Source organism: Lynx canadensis, chromosome A3 (assembly GCF_007474595.2).
Source record: "Lynx canadensis isolate LIC74 chromosome A3, mLynCan4.pri.v2, whole genome shotgun sequence".
Lineage (NCBI taxonomy): Eukaryota > Metazoa > Chordata > Mammalia > Carnivora > Felidae > Lynx > Lynx canadensis.
This window is the reverse complement of record NC_044305.1, coordinates 23865919-23891760: the sequence shown is the minus strand read 5'-3', so window position 1 is coordinate 23891760 and position 25842 is coordinate 23865919. Positions and strand designations below refer to the sequence as shown.

Below are 25842 nucleotides of genomic sequence, written 5' to 3'. Positions count from 1 at the left end.
ACCCACCGTGTCAGATTTTGTGCTAAGCACTGAGGAGGAAAAAGATAAAAATGTCTTGTCTGCTTTTAAGGAACTTACAGTCCAGTGAAGGAAACAGATGTATACCTATGACTATAATGCTAAAATAAATAACTGCTGGGCGCCTGGATGGCTCAGTCAGTTGAGCGTCCGACTTTGGCTCAGGTCATGATCTCACAGTTCATGGGTTCAAGCCCCATGTTGGGCTTTGTGCTGACAGCTCAGAGCCTGGAGCCTGCTTCAGATTTTGTGTCTCCCTCTCTCTCTGCTCCTTCCCTGCTCATGCTCTGTCTCTGTCTCAAAAATAAATTAAAAAAAAAAACATTAAAATAAATAACTGCCAAGTCTTTGAAAGAGACAGTATGAATGAATGAACACTGTGAATGAATGAATAGTGTGCTAAGAGGCAAACTTTCTGGAGAGGAAGATTTGCAAAGATGTCTGCTTTTCCAAGTTAATCTGTATATTATTGCAGTTCCAATCAAAGTCACAGAATTTTTAAATTTGAGGTATAATTCATACCATGCAGTTTACCCATTTAAAGTGTACAAGTCAATGATTTTTGTTCTATTTTTTTTTAATTTTTTTAATGTTTACTTATTTTTGAAAGAAAGAGAGACAGAGCATGAGCAGGGGAGGGGCAGAGAGAGAGGGAGACACAGAATCCAAAGCAGGCTCCAGGCTCTGAGCTGTCAGCACAGAGCCCGACGCGGGGCTCGAACTCACAGACCGCGAGATCATGACCTGAGCCGAAGTTGGACGTTCAACTGACTGAGCCACCCAGGTGCCCCAATGATTTTTGTTCTATTGACAGAGTTGTGCAGTCATCATCACAACCAATTTTAGGACATTTTCATCACCCCAAAAAGGAACCCCATATTCGTCAGCAGTCACTCCTCATTTTCCTCCAACTTTCCCTACTGTAGCCCTAGGCAACCATTAATCTATTTTCTGTCTCTATAGCTCTGACAGTTCTGGACATTTCATATAAATGGAATCATACAACATGTGGCCTTTTTTCTAGCTTCTTTCACTTAGTGTAATCTTTTAAATGTTCACCAATGTTGTAGCATGTATCAGTATTTCATTCCTTTTTATGCTGGATGATATTCCACTGGATAGATATACCATGTTTTATTTATCCATTCTTCAGTTGATGGCTGTTTGGGTTGTTTTCACTTTTTGGTATCGTAAATCATGCTGCTATGAACATTTGTGTACAAGCCTTTGCATGAGCGTATGTTTTAAGTTCTCTTGGCTGATTACAGCTACGCTAAAATCCATCCTTGGTGGACTTCAATTCTACAGTTCTGAGGACTCCTGCACTTTGATTTTCTTCATTGTGCTATTTCTGGCTTTGGAAAAAATACCCCCCTTTTGGAGACCATGTCATTTAGGAGAATGCCCTGAACTAGATATTTAGATACTAGAACCAGCCATAGGTGACTATTAATATTTAAAATAATTAAAATTAAATAAAATTAAAAATTTAGTTCTTCTGCCACATTGCAAGTGTTCAATAGCTGTATGTGGCTTGTGGCTACTATGTTGGATAGCACTGCTTTATTTTTTCTAATTAATTATTTATTTTTTAAAAAAATTTACATCTGGGGCGCCTGGGTGGCGCAGTCGGTTAAGCATCCGACTTCAGCCAGGTCACGATCTCGCGGTCCGTGAGTTCGAGCCCCGCGTCAGGCTCTGGGCTGATGACTCAGAGCCTGGAGCCTGTTTCTGATTCTGTGTCTCCCTCTCTCTCTGCCCCTCCCCCGTTCATGCTCTGTCTCTCTCTGTCCCAAAAATAAATAAACGTTGAAAAAAAAAATTTACATCTGAGTTAGTTAGCATATGGTGCAATAATAATTTCAGGAGTAGAATCCAATGATTCATCCCCTACATATAACCCCCAATGCTCATCCCAACAAGTGTCTTCCTTAATGCCCCTTGCCCATTTAGCCCATCCCTTCACCCACAACCCCTCCAGCAACCCTCGGTTTGTTCTCTGTATTTAAGAGTCTCTTATGTTTTGTCCCCTCCCTGTTTTTATATTATTTTTGCTTCCCTTCCCTTATGTTCATCTGTTTGGTATCTTAAATTTCACATATGAGTGAAGTCATATGATATTTGTCTTTCTCTGACTAATTTCACTTAGCATAATACATTCTAGTTCCATCCACGTTGTTGCAATGGCACAATTTCATTCTTTTTTGATTGCTGAATAATACTCCATTGTATATATATACCACATCTTCTTAATCCATTTATCAGTCGGTGGACATTTAGGCTCTTTCCATACCTTGGCTATTGTTGATAGTGCTGCTATTAACATTGGGGTGCATGTGCCCCTTTGAAACAGCACACCTGCATCCTTTGGATAAATACCTAGTAGTACAATTGCTGGGTTGTAGGCTAGTTCTATTTTTTAATTTTTTGAGGAATCTCCATACTGTTTTCCAGAATGGCTGCCTCAGTTTGCATTCCCACCAATAGTGGATAGCACTGTTTTAGAATAATGGGACTACTAATGTGATAAGTAACCTTGAAGCCATCACTTCCCATCTGTGCATTAGATTTCTCATCTGTAAATAAGGGTAGTGGACATCAAAAGCCTTTCCCTCCTCTGGCATTCTAAGTGATTTATGATTCAGTCTTTGGAGTGTGCCTCCTCCCCCCTCCTCCTCCATCCTTTCTCCCTCTTCACCGTGGCTAGGACAGGAGTGCCCAGGGGGAACATTAGGCTGCTAATTGGTCAAGTTATATTACTCCCACTCCCTGCTTCTTGGTGAAAGGGAAAGTGACTTGAGGGTATACCTATATCTGAGTGCCTCCCATTTGTGCAGTCTTTATGGACCATAGAAAACATTTTATATGATTTCTTAGTTTTATATAATCAAAGAATCTCAAAGTTGGAAGAGCCTTAAAGGTCATCTCAAACTTCAGAAAATATGAATCACATGAGTTGCATATAAAATGAGAATTCTAAGGCCCCCACTCCCTGGAGAATGATCTAGTAGGTGTCGGGGTTTCCCTGGCCCAATCTGTACCATCCTACACTGCAGCTCTGTGGGGGCAGGGCCTTGGAATTTGCATTATTAACACTGTGTGACCATGCTTTGAGACACACTGGCCTTGCTTGGTTCCAACCATGTTTTGGAGTCTGCTCTTTAATATCCCTGCAGATCCCAGATATTACATATCTCCAGAGTTAGGAAGCTCCTGAAGGAGTACCTTCTATCATTGGATAGCTCTGACAGTTTGAAAGGCTCTCCTTATGTTGAACTCTCCCAATTGCCCCACCTCTTCCATTTATAGTTACATAACACTAGTCTGCTTCTTTCCCATAATAATCCTTCAAGTTTGTTTATTTATTCAGCAAATATTTATTGAACGTTGGCTATATATAAGTTTCTCTGCAAGGCACTGGGGATTCAGCAGTGAATAAGACCAACTTGGTCTGTGCCTTCAGGAAACTTACAGTCTAGTAGGGGAGACAGACAATTAAAAATAATAATAATAATACAATTATAGCTTGAGAAAAATGCTATGAAAATAAATAGTGTTGTGATGAAGAATAACAGGAAAAGCTGATGCTACTTAGGATGATCTGAAACATGACATAGAGCAAACCATTTGAAGAGCTGGGGGAAGAACATGGCATATTCTATCAGTCAGAAGGCTCATAATGTGTTTGGAGTCTTTTGAGTAGAATGTCCCATTCTGATGGGACAAGATGAGTTGGAGAAGATACAAGGCATAGTAGAAGTTTGGATTTTCTTCTACATTCAATGGAAGCCACCCTAGGTTTTTATTTTTTATTATTTTTAAAGTTTATTTATTTTGAAAGCGAGAGCAAGAGTGCGGGGAGGGGTAGAGAGGGGGAGAGAGGGAGAGAGGGAGAATCCCAAACAGGCTCCATGCTCAGTGCGGAACTCAAACTCACAGAACTGTGAGATCATGACCTGAGCCGAAATCTAAAGTCAGATGCCTGACAGGCTGAGCCACCCAGGTGCCCCGCCACTTAAGGATTTTAAACAGGAGGTGATGTAATCAGTCTATGTCCTTAATAGATTATTCTGGATGATGTATGGATTAGAAGAGGGTAAGAGTGAAGTGGGAGACCAGTTCGGGGGCATTGTGGTCATCTAGGCAATAGATGAAGGTTGCCTGAACCAGAGTGGAGGCAGCAGAGGTACAGATATTGAGACTTACTCTTGTGTCTCAGTATCTTCTCTTCTCCAGGATAAATAGCTCAGTCCAGATTGTCCTCTCATAGTAGGTGTGATTCCTTTTCTCATCTGGTTATTTCTCCTCTGGAAGGCCTAACCCACCAGGTTAGATCCTGCGCTCTGTTTCTGTGAGGAGCCTAGTTTTTGCCACCTATTTTTTCCTCCACCTCTTTCCTCCTATCCTGTGCCTTACTTTTCTGCTAGTCTAGGGAACTAAAATCTCCAATCCAATGACTGTCATATAGAGGGGAGCCCCAGTCTTCCCTGTCATTAATCAGTTATCAGGTTTTCTATGATTAATCTATGAACCTTAAGTACCTATTGTACCAACTGAATTTAGAGGAGACTGAGAGGAAAAAGTCATGATCCCTGCCCTCTAAGAGCCCAAGGTGTAATGGGAACTCTGAAGCCCCAATAAATGGGGCTTTGGTAATGCAAGGTAGTACCAATAGACACAAGGAAAGTGAGATCTACTCTGCCACAACCCACCATGTGACCTTGAGCACATTAAATGGCTTCTTTGGATCTCTTTGGAGTTAGGAGACTAAACTGAATATTCTTTTAAAAACTCAACATCTGGGTCACCTGAGTGGCTCAGTTGGTTAAGTGTCTGGCTCTTGATTTTGATTCAGGTCAGGATCTCACGGTTTGTGAGATTGAGCCCACAGTTGGGCTCTGCACTGACAGCACGGAGCCTACTTGGGACTCTCTCTCTCTCCCCCTCTCTCTTTGCTCCTCCCCCGCTCATGCACTAGCTCTTTCTGTCTCTCAAAATAAGTAAATAAACACTAAAAGAAAAAAACAACCAAACTCTTAATACCCTAGAGAGCTTGGGAGCTTGTAGTAAGCCAGTATTCTGCAGTCAAATGCTCTACTCCTGAGCTATACCCCTGTAAGCCAGTATTCTGTTCACCTTCTCCTCCTAAAGAGCCAGGGGCCCCAATCTGGTGTGTATGTCAGAGAAAGAAGACACTGAAAGGAGTAAGGTGCCTATATCAATAATGCGTAACTTGAGCCTAGAGTCTGAGAGAGGAATGTACACTGTGTGTGTGTGTGTGTGTGTGTAAGTAACTAGAAGTGGGCTCAGGTAAGCAGTTCTTTTTTTAAAAAAAAATTTTTTTTCAACGTTTATTTATTTTTGGGACAGAGAGAGACAGAGCATGAACGGGGGAGGGGCAGAGAGAGAGGGAGACACAGAATCGTAAACAGGCTCCAGGCTCTGAGCCATCAGCCCAGAGCCTGACGCGGGGCTCAAACTCACGGACCGCGAGATCGTGACCTGGCTGAAGTCGGACGCTTAACCGACTGCGCCACCCAGGCGCCCCAAGTAAGCAGTTCTTGTATAGGTTTGTGCTTATCTGTTCCTGTGTACTTTCTTAACTTTTTTTTTTTAAAGTTTATTTATTTATTTTGAGAGAGAGAGAGTGTGTGTGTGCACGGGTGAATGCACAGGCAGGGGAGGGTCAGAGAAAGAGGAAGAGAGAGAATCCCAAGCAGTCTCCATACTGACAGCACAAAGCCTGACATAGGGCTCAAACCCACAAACTGTGAGGTCATGACTTGAGCCAAAATCAAGAGTCGATGCTCAACTGACTGAGTCACCCAGGTGCCTCTGTTCCTGTGCACTTTCTATGTACCAGGCTCTATTCTAGGTTTTAGGGAGATAGTAATAAACAAGATGACAAATTCTGTTACCACTGAGTTTGTATTCTAATAAAAGACACAGATAATATACAAGTAAATAAAATACATGAGATAATTTCAAATAATGGAAAGTTATATGAAGAAAATAAAACAATGATGTGATAGAATTTTGGGAAGGACAAGCTTTGTACATAAGTGTGGTACATGTACTTGCAGATGGGCCCATGTTTGAGTCCTGGGTCCCTGTATTTCTCCTTGTTTGTGCCTCTGTGTACAAATGTGCATCTCTTGTGACTACAACATTTTGTATTATTAGTATATATGATTTTATGCATGTGAGTGTACACAAACGAGCTGGTATATGGTACATATGTGGGGACATGTGTGCACGAGTGTGTGGAATGTGTTGGCATTTAGCCATAACTGGAGATGTTCTGAAGTTTCTGTGGTACTCATCAGTAGGCCAGTTAAGAAAATGGCTTTTTGCCTCTGGCATTCAGGGCTGTTTGCCAGCTTCTCTCTCTGTGTTCCTTCCCATTTTAGAGCGCTCTCTGTGCTTGGCTCCTCTCAGCCCTAGGAGGGCTAAGCCAAGGAAAGGATAGTAACTGACTCATCAAGCCAGGAGCTGGAAAGAGGCTGATAATCTGTGTAACCTCCAAGGCTTGGTTTCCCTGCTAGTCCCTGTCCTTCACACGATGAGGCAAAAAGGTCATGCCTTGAAATGAGAAAACCTGAGGATCTATTCTTGACTCTGCCAGTTATTATTGTTTGACCTTGGCCTAGCTATTACATCTCTGGGTTTTAGTTACCTCCCTCTTAGGTACTCCGTGTTGTAAGGAAAGGGAAGTAGCACAATGGCCTGCAGTATTTAGGGAGGGCTATTTCAGTCTTCTTAACCATTGCCTACAAGGCCCTGTGTGATCTGACTGCTGCCTAACTGTCATTCTTACCTTTCTTCTTGTTCGCTATGCTCCAGCCATACTGGCTTCATTACTATTCTTTGACTAGGTCGAGCTTTTTACTGCCTCAGTGCCTTTCCAAATTTCAATGTTCTCTCTGCCCAGGATACTTTTCTAAAGAATTCATATAATTGACTACTTCTCATTACTCAGATCCCAGGGGGAGGCCTTCTCTGACCATCTTAAAGTAGTTGTCCTCTAATGTTTATCAATATTTAAAATGCACATATCCTTTGAATCCACAGTTTCACTTCTAGTAATTCATCCTACTGTTATATTTATTTGCAAGTGAGTAAAATGAGATTTGAATAAAGATATTTATTTATTTTATTTTTTATTTAAAAAAAATTTTTAATGTTTTTATTTATATTTGAAGGAGAGAGAGAAAGACAGAGCGTGAGCAAGGGAGGAGCAGAGAGAGAGGGAGACACAGAATCCGAAGCAGGCTCCAGGCTCTGAGCTGTCAGCACAGAGTCTGACACAGGGCTTGAACTCACGAATTGTGAGATCATGACCTGAGCTGAAGTCGGATGCTTAACCGACTGAGCCACCCAGGCTCCCCATGAATAAAGATATTTATTGAAGCATTTATTTGTTAAATAAACTATGGCACATATAAACTGGAACTTTATGCAGATGACAAAGAAAATAAAATAGCATTGTAAGTCTTGATGGAGAATATCAAGGTATATTGTTAAATTTTTAAAAAAGAAAGATAATTGATCTCTATACTTAAGATTTGTGTCATTTATTGGATGTATATTATATTCAGTAAAAAACATTATATAGAGGGGTGCCCAGGTGGCTCAGTTGGTTGAGCATCTGACTCTTGATTTGAGCTCAGGTCATGATCTGATGGTTTGTGGGTTTGAGCCCCATGTCAGGCTCTTTGCTGACAGCAGTGAGCCTGCTTGAGATTCTCTCTCTCTTCCTCTCTTTCTTCCCCAACCCCCCCTTAAAATAAATAAATAAACATTAAGAAAAAAAAACCCCATGATACAGGGGCACCTGGCTGGCTCTGTCAGTTAAGCGTCCAACTTTAGCTCAGGTCCTGAGTTCAGGCCCCATGTCGAGCTCTGTGCTGACAGCTCAGAGCTTGGAGCCTGCTTTGGATTCTGTGTCTCCCTCTCTGTCCCTCCCCTACTCATGCCCTGTCTCTCTCTCTCTCTCTTAAAGATAAATAAACATTAAAAAAAATTTAAAAATCACGATACAGAACAGTATGTATTGTATGCCATCATTTATGTAGAAAAAACAAGAATATGTAAACATAAATGCATGTATATGTGTTTCCATAACAGCCTGTCCCATGGTTAAAACAGCTCTTTCCCACCTCTTCCCACCTAAGGTGCTTTGTTGGGGACTGTGAGGTGCTTACCTCTTTTCTGAACAGCATTAAAATTCAATTTTTTAATTCAGTTTTTAAATTTCCATCTTCAGTGATATCCCAAGGACCTTATGAAAGATGCTAACAGTGTAATCTTCTAAAGTGATTATCTTGGTCATTCCACATTAGTTCAGTTGCCCTATGCCCTCCAACCTATTAGGAATGGTCCTATCTACATATTGGCTATTTCTGGAAAGTTACACAACATAGTACTAACAGTGGTTGCCAGTTGGCAGTGATTGAGGAGTAGGGGTGGATGGACACTTTTCATTTCGTATCTTTTTATGTGGTACCATTAGTATGTATGTATTATTCAAAAAATCATAAAATTGAAAACAAAAACACCAGAGGAATATTCTTATTGTTAAATCTTCACGTATAATTATGAAAGTTCATTAAGATATCTTTTTAAAAATGTATTTCTGGGGCGCCTGGGTGGCGCAGTCGGTTAAGCGTCCGACTTCAGCCAGGTCACGATCTCGCGGTCCGTGAGTTCGAGCCCCGCGTCGGGCTCTGGGCTGATGGCTCGGAGCCTGGAGCCTGTTTCCGATTCTGTGTCTCCCTCTCTCTCTGCCCCTCCCCCGTTCGTGCTCTGTCTCTCTCTGTCCCAAAAATAAATAAACGTTGAAAAAAAAAATTTTTTTTTAAAATAAAAAAAAATAAATAAAAATGTATTTCTCATCAGTCACTCGTTATTATATCATTCTTTTTTTAATATTTATTTTTGAGAGAGTGTGTGCATGTGCACGTGTGTGTGAGCGGGGGAGGGGCAGAGAGAGAGGGAGACAGATTTAGAAGCAGACTCCGGGCTCTGAGCTGTCAGCACAGAGCCTGATGTGGGGCTTGAACCCATGAATGTCAAGATCATGACCTGAACCGAAGTCAGACTCTTAACCCACTGAGCCACCCAGGCACCCCATTATATCATTCTTTATATCCCTCATAATGCTTATTATCTGAAATGATCTTGGCTGTATTTGTTACTTGTATACTTTTGCACTGTCATTGGAATATAAGCTCCATGTTGTCAGGGATCTTGTTCATCAGTGCCTTATTTCTATACATGTATATAGCATATAGTATTTGTTGAATAAGCAAATGAACAAATGAAGGAATAACTGAAGGAAACCAGGCTGAGAGGAGTAGGAGGCAAGGCTGAGGAGGTAGACAGAAATCAGCTGATAGAAGGTGGTGATTCTGAAACTTTAAATATGTATCAGAATCACCAAGTGAACCTTTATACCAGCTTGTAATAAAGTGGCAGATTCTTGGACCCTGAGATTCTGATTTAGTATATCTGTGGTAGAGCTCAGGAATCTGTATTTTAATAAGTTCCCTTGGGTGCAGGTGATCTGGAGATCCCACTTTGAATAACACCAATGCAGGCTTGACACAGTGTTCAGGAGGAATCACATCTATGATACCATTTCTGCTTAATACATCCCTAGGATGGAAGAGAAGTGATCATCATCCCATTTTACCAACCTAAGTGAGGCTTGCAAATGGAAGTACATTATCCAATGATACACATCTTGTGTATAAAGTATATTTTAATTTTTTTTAAGTTTATTTATTTTGGGAGAGAGAGAGCAAGCGAGAGCCAGCAAGTGCACAAGCAGGGGAAGGGCAGAGAGAGAGAAGGAGAGGAAGAGAATCCCAAGCAGGCTCTGTGCTGTCAGCATGGAGCCTGATGCAGGGCTTGAACTCACGAACTGAGAGATCCTGACCTGAGCCGAGACCAAGAGTCAGATGTTTAACTGACTGAGCCACCCAGGTGCCCCTAAAATGCTAAAGCATCTGACCAGTCAGAATAAGGTGTGATGGCAGATAGCTCACCCTCACAGGACATTCACAAGGAGCCTTGGTGTTACCAAATGGATATATGACTGCTCCTGTTTTTTGTTTGAATATATATATTTTCCCTAATGACTGATTCTTTCTGATGTATCTCAGGGAGGGCAATGAACCAGAGGAGACCACCCAGATCACGTATCGTGAGCTTCTGATCCAAGTGTGTCGATTCAGCAATGTTCTCCAAAAACAGGGTGAGTGCAGGGGTATGAGAAGGGGACTGGAGGGGACTGCCTAGAGATATCTGAGGACTTAGGGGAAGTAGACAAGGAATGGAAGGAATGTGGTACTAGGAGAACAGAAAAGGTCAGCTGTGCAGTGAGCAGTAGCTGAATGAGAAGGAGCAAGTAGCAACAGGAAGGGTACATGGTGCATGATCTGTGTCTTTTATTTGCAGGTATTCGGAAGGGCGACCGGGTGGCCATCTACATGCCCATGATACCAGAGCTCGTGGTGGCCATGCTGGCATGTGCCCGCCTTGGGGCTCTGCACTCCATTGTGGTAGGAATTTGGGCTGGAAAAAGGGACCTAGTGGGGGATGGGGCTCTGGGGAGTTAGGGTGGGCCTGGATGATGAAGGAGCTTAAGAACCAAACTAAGGAGTTTAGAATGTTTGTTCCATATAGTTACCTAGTTTCTTCTAGGACCGTGGCTTAGAAACCCTGAAGGTTTTAAAAGTGTCTCTTTTCCTTGTTTACTCAGTTTCTAGGTCCTCCTCTCCCTTAGTCTTCCTTCTTTTCCCTAGTTTGCAGGCTTCTCTGCAGAGTCTCTATGTGAACGGATCCTGGATTCCAGTTGCAGCCTTCTTATCACTACAGGTGACTAATTCTCTCACCCCTTTTCCAGAACCTCCACACCTGAAGTTTTGGTCTCTAATTAGCTAGTTGGTATTTGTGACTGCTCAGCATAGAGGGTAGGCACTGCCTACCCTTACCTCCCGATTCCACCTCACATGACTCTCTCAGCTCAAATCAATTGGAAGAGCCAGAATCAAGAGGCCTACCTCAGGAAGGGCTCCATGAACATTGTGCTCACTAGGGATAAGGGGCTAGGAGTGTGGTGCCTTTCTAAGTCCTGGAATGTCTATTGCTCCCCAAAGATGCCTTCTACAGGGGGGAAAAGCTTGTGAACCTGAAGGAACTGGCTGACGAGGCCCTGGAGAAGTGTCGGGAGAAGTAAGTGTGTTTGGTTGGCTACTGCTCTTGGTCAGCTGGGCCTTTCGCCAGTACCAGACTCCCTTTGTCCCTTCTATCCTAGATGGACATGGGTGGGTCCTGCCAAATTCTCTTTTGAGCAAGGCAGCCTACTACTTCAGGTTTTTCCTTCTAGGGGCTTCCCTGTGAGATGCTGCATTGTGGTCAAGCACCTGGGGCGGGCAGAGCTGGGCACAGGTGACTCTCCCAGCCAGTCTCCCCCCATTAAGAGGCCATGCCCGGATGTGCAGGTGAGTCTGGTACTGCTCTGCTCTCATCTAGGCTCAAATTGGCTCCCTCTTCCTGTCCAGGAAGTTCTTAATGTCCTTTGCTTCCTCATCACAATGCTGAGAGGATCTGGGAACAGTCCTAGGAATGCCTCCTCCTCTGGGGGATTTTGACCTTGAATGTCAGTAGGGAGTCTCTCCTACTGTGGGAACTTAGCAGGAGAGATTATAAGGGAGACTCTATGCTGGTTGGGGTATCCTGGTGGGTATAAGGGACCTTCAGGGCTTGGGTTTAGGTTAAAAATGGGCTTAGTCAACCATAATTTAAAAAAAAAAGAAAGAAATGGGCTATTTGGGTAACCGTATACTGGACTATGTCTTGGAATGGGCTACCTATGTGGTCCCACGATGGAAGGACCAGAATTTGGCCCTCAAGATATGGCCCTTGTTAGCTTTGGATCCAGCACTTTTAGTGGAAATGATGGAAAAGTCCAAAGGTCTAAGGGCATGAAGGATGAAAGCTCCAGGGTCCAGAAGGACAAAGCATTCCTGAGATTCTGTGACTTGAGGGGCCTTGCATGGTCATAGGGCTATAGTCCACTCTGGGGAGATTGGAGACCCCATTCAGCATTAGGGATTATGAGTGTATAGATGCTGGGAACAAGATCAGGAAAATATAGGTTGGGGAGCCTAAAGGAAAGGAGGCAGTAAAGGCTTGGAACACATTGACCCTTCCCTCCCACTTCCCTATACACAGACCCTGCTCACCACCCTTTCCATGGGCTCTTAACAGGGTAAGCTGAAAGAGAAACCCAAACGCATCTGGCCCCAGGTATCCACCTCTGCACTGCCTTGGGTACTGCTTCTCTGCGTGTTTGTCTGTGTTCCCATCTGCTCTTTGCCTGTTTTCCCCATGGAGGTGGCTGCCAGTCCTAACCCCTTCCTGTCTGCCCCCTGGGGTCCTTTGCCATCTAAGTCACTCTGAAGAGTCATGAAACAAAATGCCTGTTGCTACCTCTCTGAACTGGCATAGAGCATGAATCTCAGAAAGGTAGCAACAGGCATCCCATTTCACTCCTGTTGCTTAGGACCTCTGTGGGAGAGATAACCAAGTAACTTGTCAGAAAGTTTTTACTATATACTTAGCTGGGGCAGAGCCCTGGGAGATAGGAGGAGAGCAAGTAGAGGAGGCACAGAACTTGACCTTAGGAATTCACCATCAAGTTGGGGATGAAAACCTCAGTTTTATATAGGACAACAGGGAAGAAAATTCCTAAATACCTTTATATAGTACTTTAGGATTTATAAACTGCACATAAACTCTCTGATATAATTAAGTGCTAGATTGACTAAAAATTACATTGTAGGCAATTCTGAGAAGGGAGATTCCTAAATGGGGGCTCAAAGCAGATTAGAATAGAGGGAAGACTAGACTTAGAGTCCAGAGACCAATTTAAAAAAAAAAAAATTTTTTTAATGTTTTTATTTATTTTTGAAGGAGAGAGAGAGACAGAGCATGAGCAGGGAAGGAGCAGAGAGAGAAGGAAACACAGAATTTGAAGCAGGCTCCAGTCTCTAAGCTGTCAGCAGAGCCCAATGCGGGGCTCGAACCCACAAACTGTGAGATCATGACCTGAGCTGAAGCCGGACGCTCAACCAACTGAGCCACCCAGGCGCCCCTAGAGACCAATTTTTTAAAAATAAAGTTTATTTATTTATTTTGAGAGAGAGTAAGAAAGTGCAAGTGGGGGAGGCGTAGAGAGAGAGGAAGAGGGAAGGAGAGAAATCCAAGTGTACTCTACACTGACAGTGTAGAGCCTGATGTGCGGCTTAAACCCATGAACCATTAGGTCATGACCTGAGCCGAAGTCCAATGCTTAACCGACTGAGCCACACAGGCGGCCCCAGAGACTGATTTTTAGCTGTATGACCTTGAATAAGTTGCTTCTCCTCTCTGGGTTTCAGTTCCCTTATCAATAATGGAGAGATGATAATACATGCTTGAAAGGAAACCACTTCCTCTATTAAAACAAAACATAAAATTCATTATTCCTCTGAATTTTACCTTCCTTATAGGGTCTCTTACTCTAAGTCTTCTATTATTAACCCCTTTGGCTAAGGGTAAATATAATCTTTTTTTCTCTGTTCTCATAGCATGGTGGAGACAGATCTGATTCCCAGGGTATATTACTTTCCTTTTAAAAGTCAGGCAGAGACCTAAGACATTTCTCTTGAAAGAGGGTAACAAACTCAGTGGTTAGAGTATAGACTCTGGAGCCACACTACTTGGGTTCAAATCCTAGTGCTGTCACTTGCTACTGTGGAAACTTGGACAAAGTACTTAAGCTCTCTTGCCTCGGTTTCCCCATCTGTTGAATAATGATAATAATTGTTCCTACCTGATAGGGTTTTGTCAGTATATATAATGTTTTTGACACATAGTAACTATAAATGTTAGTTTTTATTGCTTTTTTTTTAATGTTTATTTATTTTTGAGAGAGAGAGTGTATGAACAGAGGAGGGGCAGAGAGAGAGGGAGACACAGAATCTGAAGCAGCCTCCAGGTTCTGAGCTGTCCACACAGAGCCCGATGTGGGGCTTGAACCCACAGACTGTGAGATCATAAACCTGAGCCAAAATCGGCCACTTAACCGGCTGGGCCACCCAGGCACCCCGTAGCTTTTATTGCTTTTAACTTAGCAGACAGCCTGGCATTTCTAAAAGGGAAACCAGAAAAGAAATAAGCTCCTATAATTCTTAATACCAGAGACCTTTAGGCCACAGGCTCTGAACTTTTGGTTCTTGGAAGTGAAAATAGTCAATTACCCAAAACCAAAGACCATAAGAGTAGGCTTACGAAGTCCAGGTTTATTGGTCTGATAATGTCAGTCAAAGCTGCAGAAATCTCAGGAGAGCTCTATACCCCATCATCCTTAAGCATTTTTCAAGGGAGCACTTGGCACAATTTGGAGGTACTCTTCTCAGTTATGTCACCTATGAGCTTCCTCACGTTCCTCTCTCATACCTGGCAGTTGCCTTCCCTGAGGCTATCCTGGTCCAAGGACAAAGGCCAACTCCATTCTTACTTCAGAAAATTGAGATCTTTTCCTGGTTCAAAGCTCTGGGCCCTCATAGGCACACACCCAATTCACAACCAACGAGTTTGCACCACTAATTGAGCTCACCCTGCTTCCTGGTGCTGTTTATCGGTTCCACACCTGGAATACTGGCCCTTTTCACCCACATACCCACAAAGGAAACCATTTTGCAAGATTACAAGAATCTCCTCATTGCCACAGTGTAACTCTGCTTTGCCCTTACATGTACCTAGTGCCTTTTCTATGACAATTCACACCAGTACTGTAGACAAGTACCATTTGCCCAAAGCAATACTGACACTCTTCTGCTTAAATACATTAATGCCCTCATCTCAAGTAGATCATTTGGCAGAAACAAAGTGCCCATGTGATAATGTATGTGTAGGCCCCTGTGGCTATTCCATTAAAAAATAAGGTGTGTTTTAGTGTTTTCTAGCTTGTGGGCAGTGTCTTTCTCTTCTTTCTTTTTCTTCTTCTTCTCCTTCTTCTTCTCCTTCTTCTTCTTCTTTTTAATGGTGCCTTATTCAGCCTGGGCTTGTCATTCTTGTGATGTTTATGTGCCAGAAACTTCAAATTCTCTAAAGTAAGGGGCAGATTGTACAGAAAGAGATGAGTGGCTGGAGAATCATTTTATAATTTATCAAGGTATGTGTTTAACACTTGGGGGTTTTTAAACCAAATATGTACACAGTAAATTAGCATATAGCTATACATTGGGAATAGGGAGTAGGGTGTTTCTCTTACATGATCATGTCTACCTGCAAGCCAGGGCCATTGAACATACAAGAAGCTAATTAATATGAAAGGACTTTGTGATAGCTAAAGCAAACCCAAAACAGTTCCCATTATCACACCCTTAAATTTATGTCCTAGAGGAGTTCAGTGGAACTGAACTAACTTCTATCCTTACTGACATTCATCAGTCTTTCCCACTCCAAAGGACAATTCAAGGTTTGATGTTTACCAGATAATGCCTTTTTCTTTTGATGTTCTCCAAATCCTGTGAGACCGTTAGGGAAAGAAGAATTATCCTCATTTTATTTATTTAAAAAAATATTTTTTAAATGTTTATTTTTGAGAGAGAGCCAGCAAGGGGCAGAGAGAGAAGAGGACACAGAATCCGAAACAGGCTCCAGGCTCTGAGCTGTCATGTCAGCACAGAGCCCAATGCGGTGCTTGAACCCACAAACCATGAGATCATGACCTGAGCTGAACTCGGATGCTTAACCGACTAAGCCACCCAGGTGCCCAGAACTGTCCTCATTTTAAAATGAACCGACTTTAGGTAAAGTGACTTGCCCAAGGTCATATGTAGTTAGGAAGTGGCAGAACCAGGATTGAGATCCAGTGTAATATTTGGACAAGTTCAGGGAATCTCAACTTCCCTTAGCACAGGGTAGACTCAGAAAGGTGGCTGTTTAGAGAGCTGATATAACTAGGAAAGTAAAATAGTTTCAAGGAGAGGCTAGAAAAATTTCAGGATAACAGATTCAGAAGTAGTTATCAAAGACACTCCAGTAGAGGGGGACACCCCTCTCCTGGGAGAAGTCCATGTTGGTCCTTTTCCACGTAAAACGTAAAGCAGGTTTTGTGCTGAATGGAACCTCAAACAAATATGTCTGTGGGAAACCCATTGGTACCAGTGGTGTAAAGGCAGGGGTGGAGCTAGGGTACAAACCTGCAGATGTGGATAAGGTCTAGACATTCAGGAAAAGGCGCTTGGACCAAAAGCTGTTGACTTTTTTCAATACTAACAGGGCCAGGTGCCCGCTTCACCTGCAGGCTCTGACTAATTTTGCATTTCTGAATTGGGTGGTGTCTGCATCCCTGCTGATAAGCCACTAGTCCCATAAGTACATATGTTTGTATGTAGGCCTGTGTGTGTATATTCATTCATCCAAAAAAAAAAAAAATGTAGAGTATGTATTGAGTGCCAGGCATTTTGCTCACTGTTGGGGAGAAAGAAAGAAAGAAAGAGAGAGAGAGAGAGAGAGAAGCCAAACATGCCACTGCACTCATAGAGTTCATTATTTGGTTGGGAAGACAGTAATCAAGCAAATAACTAAATAAAATAACTGGAAATATGTACTGTATAGGAAGGAAACATGGTGTTGTGATCAAGAAAAATAACCAGGGTGCGGATGGGGTTGGGAATCTACCAGATACTGTTTAGGGAAAACCCTTCCATGAAGGTGACATTTAAGCTACGAACTGAAGGATGAGAAGGGACCAACCAAGGTGCCCTCCTCAACCTGATACCACATAAGAGGAGCTCTGGAGTAGGGTGTTAGGAGTACCCAAGAAGCCTGCTGTTCTGCTCCTGTTCTCTGTTGCATTCCACCCTCACAGTTTCCTCCCTCCCAGCACCCCCACCTGGGGTTACTACCCCAATCCCAGGTGCCAGGTAGGTGGGTCTCTACTCCTGTCTTGAGCTGTTACAGTTCTTCCCTGCCCATTCCTGTCTTCCTACCCCTGCAGATCTCCTGGAACCAAGGGATTGACTTGTGGTGGCATGAACTCATGCAAGAGGCAGAGGATGAGTGTGAGCCTGAGTGGTGTGATGCTGAGGACCCACTCTTCATCCTGTACACCAGTGGCTCCACAGGCAAACCCAAGGCAAGTATGTGCGTGTGTGCATGCGTGCATACGTGTGTGTGTGTGTGTGTGTGTGTGTGTGTGTGTGTGTACTGTGTAGTGGTGAGAAATGAGTTTCTGAGGAAGAATGATGATACAGATTTTACTCTCTAATCCTGAGTTTGGGAACTGTCACATTACCTTTTCTAAATCAAATTAAGACATAAATCCTCGGGGAGACTGGGTGCCGCAGTCAGTTGAGCATCTAAATTTTTTTTAAAAAATTTTAATGCTTTATTTATTTTTGAGAGAGAGACAGAGTGTGAGCAGAGAAGGGGCCACGAGAGAGGGAGACACAGACTCTGAAGATGGCTCCAGGTTCTGAGCTGCCCACACAGAGTCCGATGTAGGGATTGAATCATGAACCGCAAGAGCACGACCTGAGCCAAGTCTGGCGCTTAACCAACTGAGCCACCCAGGCGCCTGAAGCATCCAACTCTTGATTTTGCCTCAGGTCATGATTCTGGGGTTGTGGGATTGAGCCCTATATCAGACTCTGTGCTGAACATGAGACTACTTAAGATTCTCTCTCTCTTTCTCTCCCTCTGCCCCTCTCCCCTACTTGCATTCTATTTAAAAAAAAAAAAAAAGAATTTGAAAAAGACATAAATCCTCAATCATTAAATGTTGATGCCCAGGGTGAGATAGTTTAGGTGGGGGCTTTCATGAGTGCCCAGAAAAGGAGAAAAGGATCAGTTCATGTATCTGACTGTTCCTTGTCTGTGCCCTGTGGTTTGATTGAAGGAGAGCTGTGCTGTGAACTCAAGGCCAATGGAGATTGGCCACAGGGATTCTTACTGGACTCCTAGACTATGTCTCTTAGAGTTCAGTTCCTTCCACAAGTCACACTGTTAACATCTAGTCCTTCCCAGGGCACAGTGTGTGAGCCAGAAACAAAACTGATTTTTCCATCAACTTAAAAGATTTATCATCCTACCTTCCACTCACCTCATCCCTAAATTCTTCTCTCTATATGCTTGAATATCTCTTAGTGGGGCTTTAGAAGCACAGTTTTGGCCTCTTTTTCCTAAGGATGGGGTACTGGTAGAGGAAGCAAAGAAGATTATCTTCTTTTCCCACTCTCACTCTGTCAATGTGTAATTGACTGTGTGTGCATAAATATAAAACAGAGACACTGTTAGATGTGAGTGTTCTAGAAGTGCTCATGTGTGTGAAAGTGGTGGCTCAGAAATACCATTTTAGGGTATGGATATGAATGACAGGCTGACTATGCATGTGTATGGGTGTGAGATGGGAACATGGAGAAAAAGGGATAGAAGAGAGATGGATGCTATGAAAGGGGTGCTGGCAGGGCTAGAATCCCTGAGGAGGATCTTCCTCTAGCTCTGTCCAGCCTATGTATGTTTGGTGGTCTGTGGGGGTGAGCCCAAGGCCCCAACCTGAGGCCCTATTCTTCCTCCAGGGTGTAGTACACACTATTGGGGGCTACATGCTCTATGTGGCCACAACCTTCAAGTATGTGTTTGACTTCCACGCAGAGGATGTGTTCTGGTGCACAGCAGACATCGGCTGGATCACCGGCCATTCCTACGTCACCTATGGGCCATTGGCCAATGGTGCCACCAGTGTTTTGGTGAGAAGGGAGCTGGGACTCAAGGATACTTGGCTTACTTAGGGGATGGACAAGATGGTCATAGATGACAAACTCCCAAGGCCACTTGGTTTATGGACAAGGGTACTTATACAATGACCTGTTTCCTGGAGAAAGGGGAGTTCTGATATACTGACTGGGAAGTTCTCTTGGTTTATCTGGTAAGGGAGTGAAGACATGGGTTTGTTAGAAGGGGCAAAATACTGAGCCTGAGGGTATGGTAGGGGAACTGAGGGACTGTTGGGAAGGGACTGGGAATGACCAGCCTTCACTGGGGTTAGTTTGAGGGGATTCCCACATACCCGGATGTGAGCCGCCTGTGGAGCATCGTGGATAAGTACAAGGTGACCAAGTTCTATACAGCACCTACGGCCATCCGCCTGCTCATGAAGTTTGGAGATGAGCCTGTCACCAGGTGAGACCCCCCCTTCCTGGCTGCTGCTCCATGAGTGTTCCTCAGAGCTAGGTGCTGACCTTTGTGTAGTCTTTTCCATTCCATTGTTCCAACTCCTTGGCCTAGAATAGGGGAGGGGGCAGAAGAGCCTAGGCATGTTTTCCTGGTTCCCAATGGTACTCAGAGCCTTCCTCTTTCTCCACTCCCCTGCCCAAGGCATAGCCGGGCATCCTTACAGGTGCTAGGCACAGTGGGTGAACCCATTAACCCTGAGGCCTGGCTGTGGTACCACCGGGTGGTTGGTGCCCAGCGCTGTTCCATCGTGGACACCTTCTGGCAGACAGAGACAGTGAGTAAAGGATTCTGAAGGCTGGGGCTCAGGGACAGTGTGGGAAAACTGACTCAAACTCCTGATGTCTGACTTCCACAGGGTGGCCATATGCTGACCCCCCTCCCTGGTGCCACACCAATGAAGCCTGGTTCTGCTGTGAGTGTGGCTTCCTTGCCTAGTCCTAGGCTAAGCAGGAATAGAATCTCGGGACATCTGGCCTAGGCAGAGGGTGGGGAACTAGATTGATATGTGTGAGGAATCTGGGGCTCTGGGGATCCTTGGGAGAGGTAGAGAATTGAGTCAGAGTTGCCACATTCCTGTTCTTGAGTCCTGTCTCCTGCTTGCTTCTAGACCTTCCCGTTCTTTGGTGTAGCTCCTGCAATCTTGAATGAGTCTGGGGAAGAGTTGGAAGGTGAAGCTGAAGGTTACCTGGTAAGGCCCTAACCCTTGGATGTCTTTTAGGAGTTGGGGGGAAAGAGTACTGCAACGAATGTTGTACTTTGCTTCAGAGTTTAGAACCTAATCTCTGTTGGTGGGTGCTTGTGGGTAAAGCTCCATGATTGAGAGTTTATCCTCTGCAGAGAGACCCTGGAGGAAATCCTTCTGGATACTTTGCCTGTCTCTCTGCCTTTTGGCCCACTTTGGCTCTTGAGGCCTCTGCTCAAAGATTCCTGATGATGCCTTTTTGGGTCCAGAAAACTTAGGCCCAACTCTTCCTTTGACAAATATTCTAGTGTGAAAGGAGTCTTTAAAACATAGTGGAAAATCATATAGGCTCCAGAGTCAACCTGCTTGGGTTCAAATCCTGGCTCTGCCCCTTCTGGGACCTCAGATAGGTGGCCTAGTACCTCTGAACCTTAAATTTCCTCATCTGTAATATAGGGTTATGTAGTACCTTTGTCTCCTAAAGTTGCTGGATTGGTTAGATAACCCATGTGAAGGATTTAGCACAGAATCTAAGTTAGTGTTTAACAAATGTTAGATGTTGTGATTTTTGTATTAGTACTTGTAGGAAGATAACCTACCCCGCCCCCCTTCCATCCTACTTTACTAAGAGCAAGTTTGTTACAAGGGCAGGACATAAATCCAGACCTTTTGACTCTTAGCCTGGAAATTTCATGTATCTCATCAGTCTACTGCAACAGGATATTATTAATTGGGGCAATAATTATTTATTCATTTTTATGTGACTATCTTCACTTATATCAAACTGGACCTGATTTCCTGAGGAGACTCAAATTTACTAAATGCTCATCACTAATAGAACATTGTACTAGACAGGGGTGCCTGGATGGCTCAGTCGGTTAAGTCCAACTTCAGCTCAGGTCATGATCTCACAGTTTGTGAGTTCAAGCCCCGCATCGGGCTCTGTGCTGGCAGCTCGGAGCCTGGAGCCTGCTTTGGAATTTGACTCCCTCTTTGTCTGCCCCTCTCCTGCTCACACTATGTCTCTCAAAAAATAAAAATGTTAAAAAAAATTTTTTTTAATAAAAAAAACATTGTACTAGACAGCTTCCACATATCATTAATTCAATCCTCCCAACAACTTTGGGAGGTTGAGATTATTTTCTCTGATTTACAGAAGAGGATCCTGAAGCTCAGAGAGGTAAAGTTACTAACCTGAGGTCACACAGTTAGTAAATGGTAGATCTGGGATTCTAAACCTGGGTTGTCTATCTCTGAAGCCTGTACTTTGTTCTACTTCTCAGAAAGGGCATTCAAGCCATTTCTTCTCAGGTTTGGCAAGACTGTGATTGTCTTCCAGTGAGGCAGTGTAGCAGATGTGACCACTGTGCCTTTCTCACTCCCTAGGTGTTCAAGCAGCCCTGGCCAGGAATCATGCGCACAGTCTATGGGAACCATGAACGCTTTGAGGCCACCTACTTTAAGAAGTTCCCTGGGTACTATGTGACAGGAGATGGTGAGCCTTAGCTATCCCTTTCCCACACCTCCCACCAAGACATGTATCTTCCCCTTCCTTTTTCAGGAAGAGTTGGTTAGGGGTGAAGAGTAACAGAGAGAGGAACGTATTCTATGTGTCAGTGCCTAATATACAGGCAGAGCTATACAGAAGACTGTAACAGCAGGTATGAGTGTTGTATGGAAAGTCTCAGCATGGAACCATCTGATTTGATATATGAGGAAAGAGGTTCTTGTTTCCATTGTTCCTGTGCTAAAAGAGATGGGGCATGCAGCAGTATGTATTATTATGTCATGTGCATCCTCATGTCTAGAGCCTGTGTTTGGCCATGACTCTATCCACCAATCCATTCATCCATAACGATTTATTACCTACTATGTCTAGGCACTGATCTAAGCACAGGGGATATTACCATGAATAAGGTAGACAAGGCCTCTGTTCACACGGGGCTTATATTCTAGCAAAGGGAGATAGACAATAAATACAGCAAACAAGTAAATAAGCTTATCTTAGTGACAAGTGCTATGAAGAAAAATAAACAGTGTTACAGGATAAAGGATGTCTGCAGGAATGGCCACCATACATGGGCTGGTGAGAGAAGGCTTCGTGGAAGTGATATTTGACCAGAGACCTGTAGAGTAAGAAGGCATCCAGGCATGGGAAAATTTTGGAGTAAGAGTGAGTGTTCTGTGCAGAGACATAAGCTTGAAATGTCTGAGGAGCAGACCAAAACCTGTGTGGCTGAAGTATAGTGAGCAAAGGGAAGGGAAGAATATTACATGAAGTTGGAGAGGTAGATAATGTAGGACCTTGTGGGTCATGGTGAAGACTTTGGATTTTATCCAAAATCCAAATGTGTACAATGGGGGAGACCTTTATGGGTTGTTAAGCAGACAAGTGACAAGAACTGGTTTATTGTTTAGAAAATAACTGATTTATGGAGAACAGACTTTAGGTGAGTATATTAGTTATCTGTTGCCATGGAACAAATTACCTCCAAACTTGGCGGCTTAAAATGACAGATATCTCACAATTTCTGAGGATCAGGAATTTGTTAGTGGCTTTGTCAGAAATTCTCATTGAGAGTCTCTCATGGGTTGCAGTGAAGCTGTTGGTTGGGGCTGCAGTCATTTGAAGGTTTAATTGAGCCTGGAGGACCTATTGCCAAGCTCACTCATGTGGCTGTTGGCAGCAGCCCTCAGTTCCTCACCTCTCCACAGGGCTACTCATGACATGGCAGCTGACTTCCCCCAGAGCATATAATCTGAGAGAATGCCACCAACATAGAAGCCACAGCGTCTTCTATAATCTAATGTCAGAAACGACATCCCATTACTTCTGCCAAATTCTGTTGATCATGCAGACTAACCCAAGTACAATGAGGAAGAGGACTACACAGAAGTCTGAATATCATCAGAAAGTGGAAATCAGTGTGGCTATCTTGGAGGCTGGCTACCATGGTATAGAAGCAGGAAGATTGTTAGGAGACTACTGCAGTGGGTGTAGCAGTTTGATAATATGGATCGTGTACCCTACTGTGAGGTATTTATCATGTTGTGTATTTCTTCTCTTTCCAGGCTGCCGACGGGACCGGGATGGCTATTATTGGATCACTGGAAGGATTGATGACATGCTGAATGTATCTGGTGAGGGCCAGGGACTGTTTTCCCTTCTCATTAGCACTACTTCCCCAGCAAGTCCCAGCTAAAGCCTTCCAAGAGAACCAGGATGTCCTTGGCCAAACCATACTTACAGTGCAGCATTCAGTTTTGGGTAGAGGTTTTGGAGGAAGAGTTATAAACACTGGAATGTGCTTAGAGGAGGGGAACCAGGATGGTGGGACAACCAAAGCAGATCATGTGAGGAATGAATGAAGGGGCTTCCCCATTTGACCAGACCAGGACAGCCCTCTAGGCACAGATGGAACAGGGGCTGGGGTAGAGCATGGGATCTCTCTCATGGCACTTTCTTTCCCTTGACAAGGACATCTGCTGAGCACAGCAGAGGTGGAGTCAGCACTTGTGGAACATGAGGCTATTGCAGAGGCAGCTGTGGTCGGCCATCCTCATCCTGTGAAGGGCGAATGCCTCTACTGCTTTGTCACCCTGTGTGATGGCTACACCTTCAGCCCCACCCTCATCGAGGAACTCAAGAAGCAGAGTGAGAAGCCTCCCTAAGCAGGGACTGTAGGGACTGTCCTGATGGCCAAGTTACCACAGCAAGTTGTTGGGAAGAGGCTAGAGCAAGCTGCCCCCCAAACTATAAACCAGATCCTAGGGGGTCTTCGGGGCTGATTGCCACCTTCCCGTTCAGTCTCCTCTAGTCTCTCCACTAGGATAATAATGGCTGACATTTATAGAATTCTCTTTGCCACCACTGGGCTAAGTGCTTTAAATGCATTAATCCATTTTATACCTATAATCACCACTGTGAAATAGATCCTATTGTTACTTCATCCTAAAGATGAAGAAATTGGAGCTCAGAGAAGTTAAATCACTTGCCCAAGGCCACACTGCTAATAAAGTGGGATTTAAACTCTAGAAGGTGGATTCTTAGAGTTGGAGTTCCATGAAGGAAGACTGATACGAAATGAGATAGTAGAAGTGTGTTGAAAAGAGAGAAAGACCAGGGTGCCTGGGTGGCTTAGCCAGTTAAGTGTGTGACTCTTGATCTCAGCTTAGGTCTTGATCTCAAGGTTGTGAGTTCAGGCCCCATGTGGTTGGGCCCTGCACTGGGCTCCACACTGGGCATGGAGCCTACTTAAAAAAAAGAGAGAGAAAGGCAGTGACTCTAAGAATGATTCTGTGGGCAGAGCCTTGAAGAGAAAATAGGTGGGGAACAAAGCCATGGTTTTGGGAGCCTGGCTAATGATACTGAAGAAATGCTTAATGATTTGTTGGTTACAGTTAGAGAAAAAATTGGCCCCATTGCCACACCGGATTATATCCAGAATGCACCTGGCTTGCCTAAAACCCGCTCAGGTATGTTCAAAGGCCTCAAGTGATTGGGTTTGGGATTGGCCAAGGCCTAGTGGTGGCAGAATGTGTGTGGATGGAAGCCATTTTGGCAGGGCTGGAGTGGGTCAGTGCTATCACCACATAACCAGAAGGCTGTGGTCCCCTAGGGAAAATTATGAGGCGGGTGCTTCGGAAGATTGCTCAGAATGACCACGACCTGGGGGACACGTCTACTGTGGCTGACCCAACTGTCATCTGCCAGCTCTTCAACCACCGCTGCCTGACCATCCAGTAAACAAGACCCTGCCCTTCACCCAGGCTTGCCCCTGCTTGGCTTTGCAAAGTTTTCCCATCCTCCCTGCCCCCATCCAGGAGTGCTGAGGGCCAGTGCAGACCCACACCACCTCTCTTGACCAGCTGTCTGGGACTGAGGACCAGCTTTGCCCCTGTGTGGAGGCAACTTCCTGTGGTTGCCAGATAGATAGGACATGGCCCAGGTTAGCATCAGCTTGCTGAGCCCCTAGACTTTAAGAGCCCTTGGAGCCCAGAACAGGACCTGAAGGTCATGTCCCTTGCTCAAGTTAAGAATGTAGAGGGCAAGTGAGGGCCTAGACTGAAGCAGGTAAGCAGCTCTGTAATCCTGTCAGCTCTCTCAGGAAGCACCACTACTTATCTTGGGTATGCATTTTCCCTTAGAAATGCCTGTTTGTGAGTCCCAGAACAATTGATTATTATTTTTTTAAATACTTTGCTGGTTCTGTTCTGGATCTGAATTCCCTTTTGTGCCAGATGGCAGTGCTTTTCTGCCCATTTGCTTCAGGGGCTGTGCAGGCAGGCTCAGTTTCCAGAGGGTTTTCAGATTATCTGCTGCTTTGCTGGAGTAAATGTGTTTTGTTCTTAGGGCCAGAAGAGCTTATCTTCCTTGTCCTCTGTTCCCATCCTTCCATGAACAGTCCTTCCCATAAGAGACACTCTCAGATGAAATTCTTCTTGCTCCAGTCATTCTCAGGCCCTATGGTTATAGGAATAAAGTCTGTGACCTTAAGAAGGCAGTGACTTGTTTTCTTAGGTGTCTTACAGACTGTGTACTTGCTAGCTGTTCTGATTTGTGTGGGGGATGGGAAAGGGAATGGTTTTCCTCAGGCATACCCCAATATCCTATTTCCAGAACTTTTGGTTTGGGCAGATCTAGGCAGGGCTTCATTTATAGGCCCTTTGGCAAGCTCCTGAATTAAGCAGGAAAGCAACTAAAGCCAGTTCACACCTGTGATGTCCCATCATGGCTGCATTATTTCCTGAGCTCCTGCCAAGGAACCCTCTTCTCCGTATGATCCTACGGGAGCATTACTGAGTGACTAAGGATTGGAACTTCAAGGTTCTATTCTAGGGTCTGG

At 44.2% G+C, this 25842-nt stretch overlaps 1 protein-coding gene across 2 annotated transcripts in view; it reads left to right on the top strand.

The window, feature by feature from the left end:
- Positions 1-25541, top strand: part of ACSS2 (acyl-CoA synthetase short chain family member 2) — a 50847-nt gene extending 25306 nt beyond the window's left edge. Inside the window, exons 3-19 of one of the 2 annotated variants that reach the window (XM_030309730.1) lie at positions 10185-10276; positions 10480-10583; positions 10827-10899; positions 11181-11256; positions 11411-11525; positions 12295-12333; positions 17078-17215; positions 18657-18827; positions 19127-19260; positions 19456-19588; positions 19670-19726; positions 19922-20002; positions 21383-21491; positions 23069-23137; positions 23475-23651; positions 24398-24472; positions 24616-25541. In XM_030309730.1, the coding sequence (XP_030165590.1) occupies positions 10185-10276; positions 10480-10583; positions 10827-10899; positions 11181-11256; positions 11411-11525; positions 12295-12333; positions 17078-17215; positions 18657-18827; positions 19127-19260; positions 19456-19588; positions 19670-19726; positions 19922-20002; positions 21383-21491; positions 23069-23137; positions 23475-23651; positions 24398-24472; positions 24616-24743 (1771 nt within the window). In that variant the 3' untranslated portion in view covers positions 24744-25541. The remainder of the gene's footprint in view (positions 1-10184; positions 10277-10479; positions 10584-10826; positions 10900-11180; positions 11257-11410; positions 11526-12294; positions 12334-17077; positions 17216-18656; positions 18828-19126; positions 19261-19455; positions 19589-19669; positions 19727-19921; positions 20003-21382; positions 21492-23068; positions 23138-23474; positions 23652-24397; positions 24473-24615) is intronic. The other variant, XM_030309731.1, reaches the window with a different exon arrangement.
- The last annotated feature ends 301 nt before the right edge of the window (positions 25542-25842 follow it).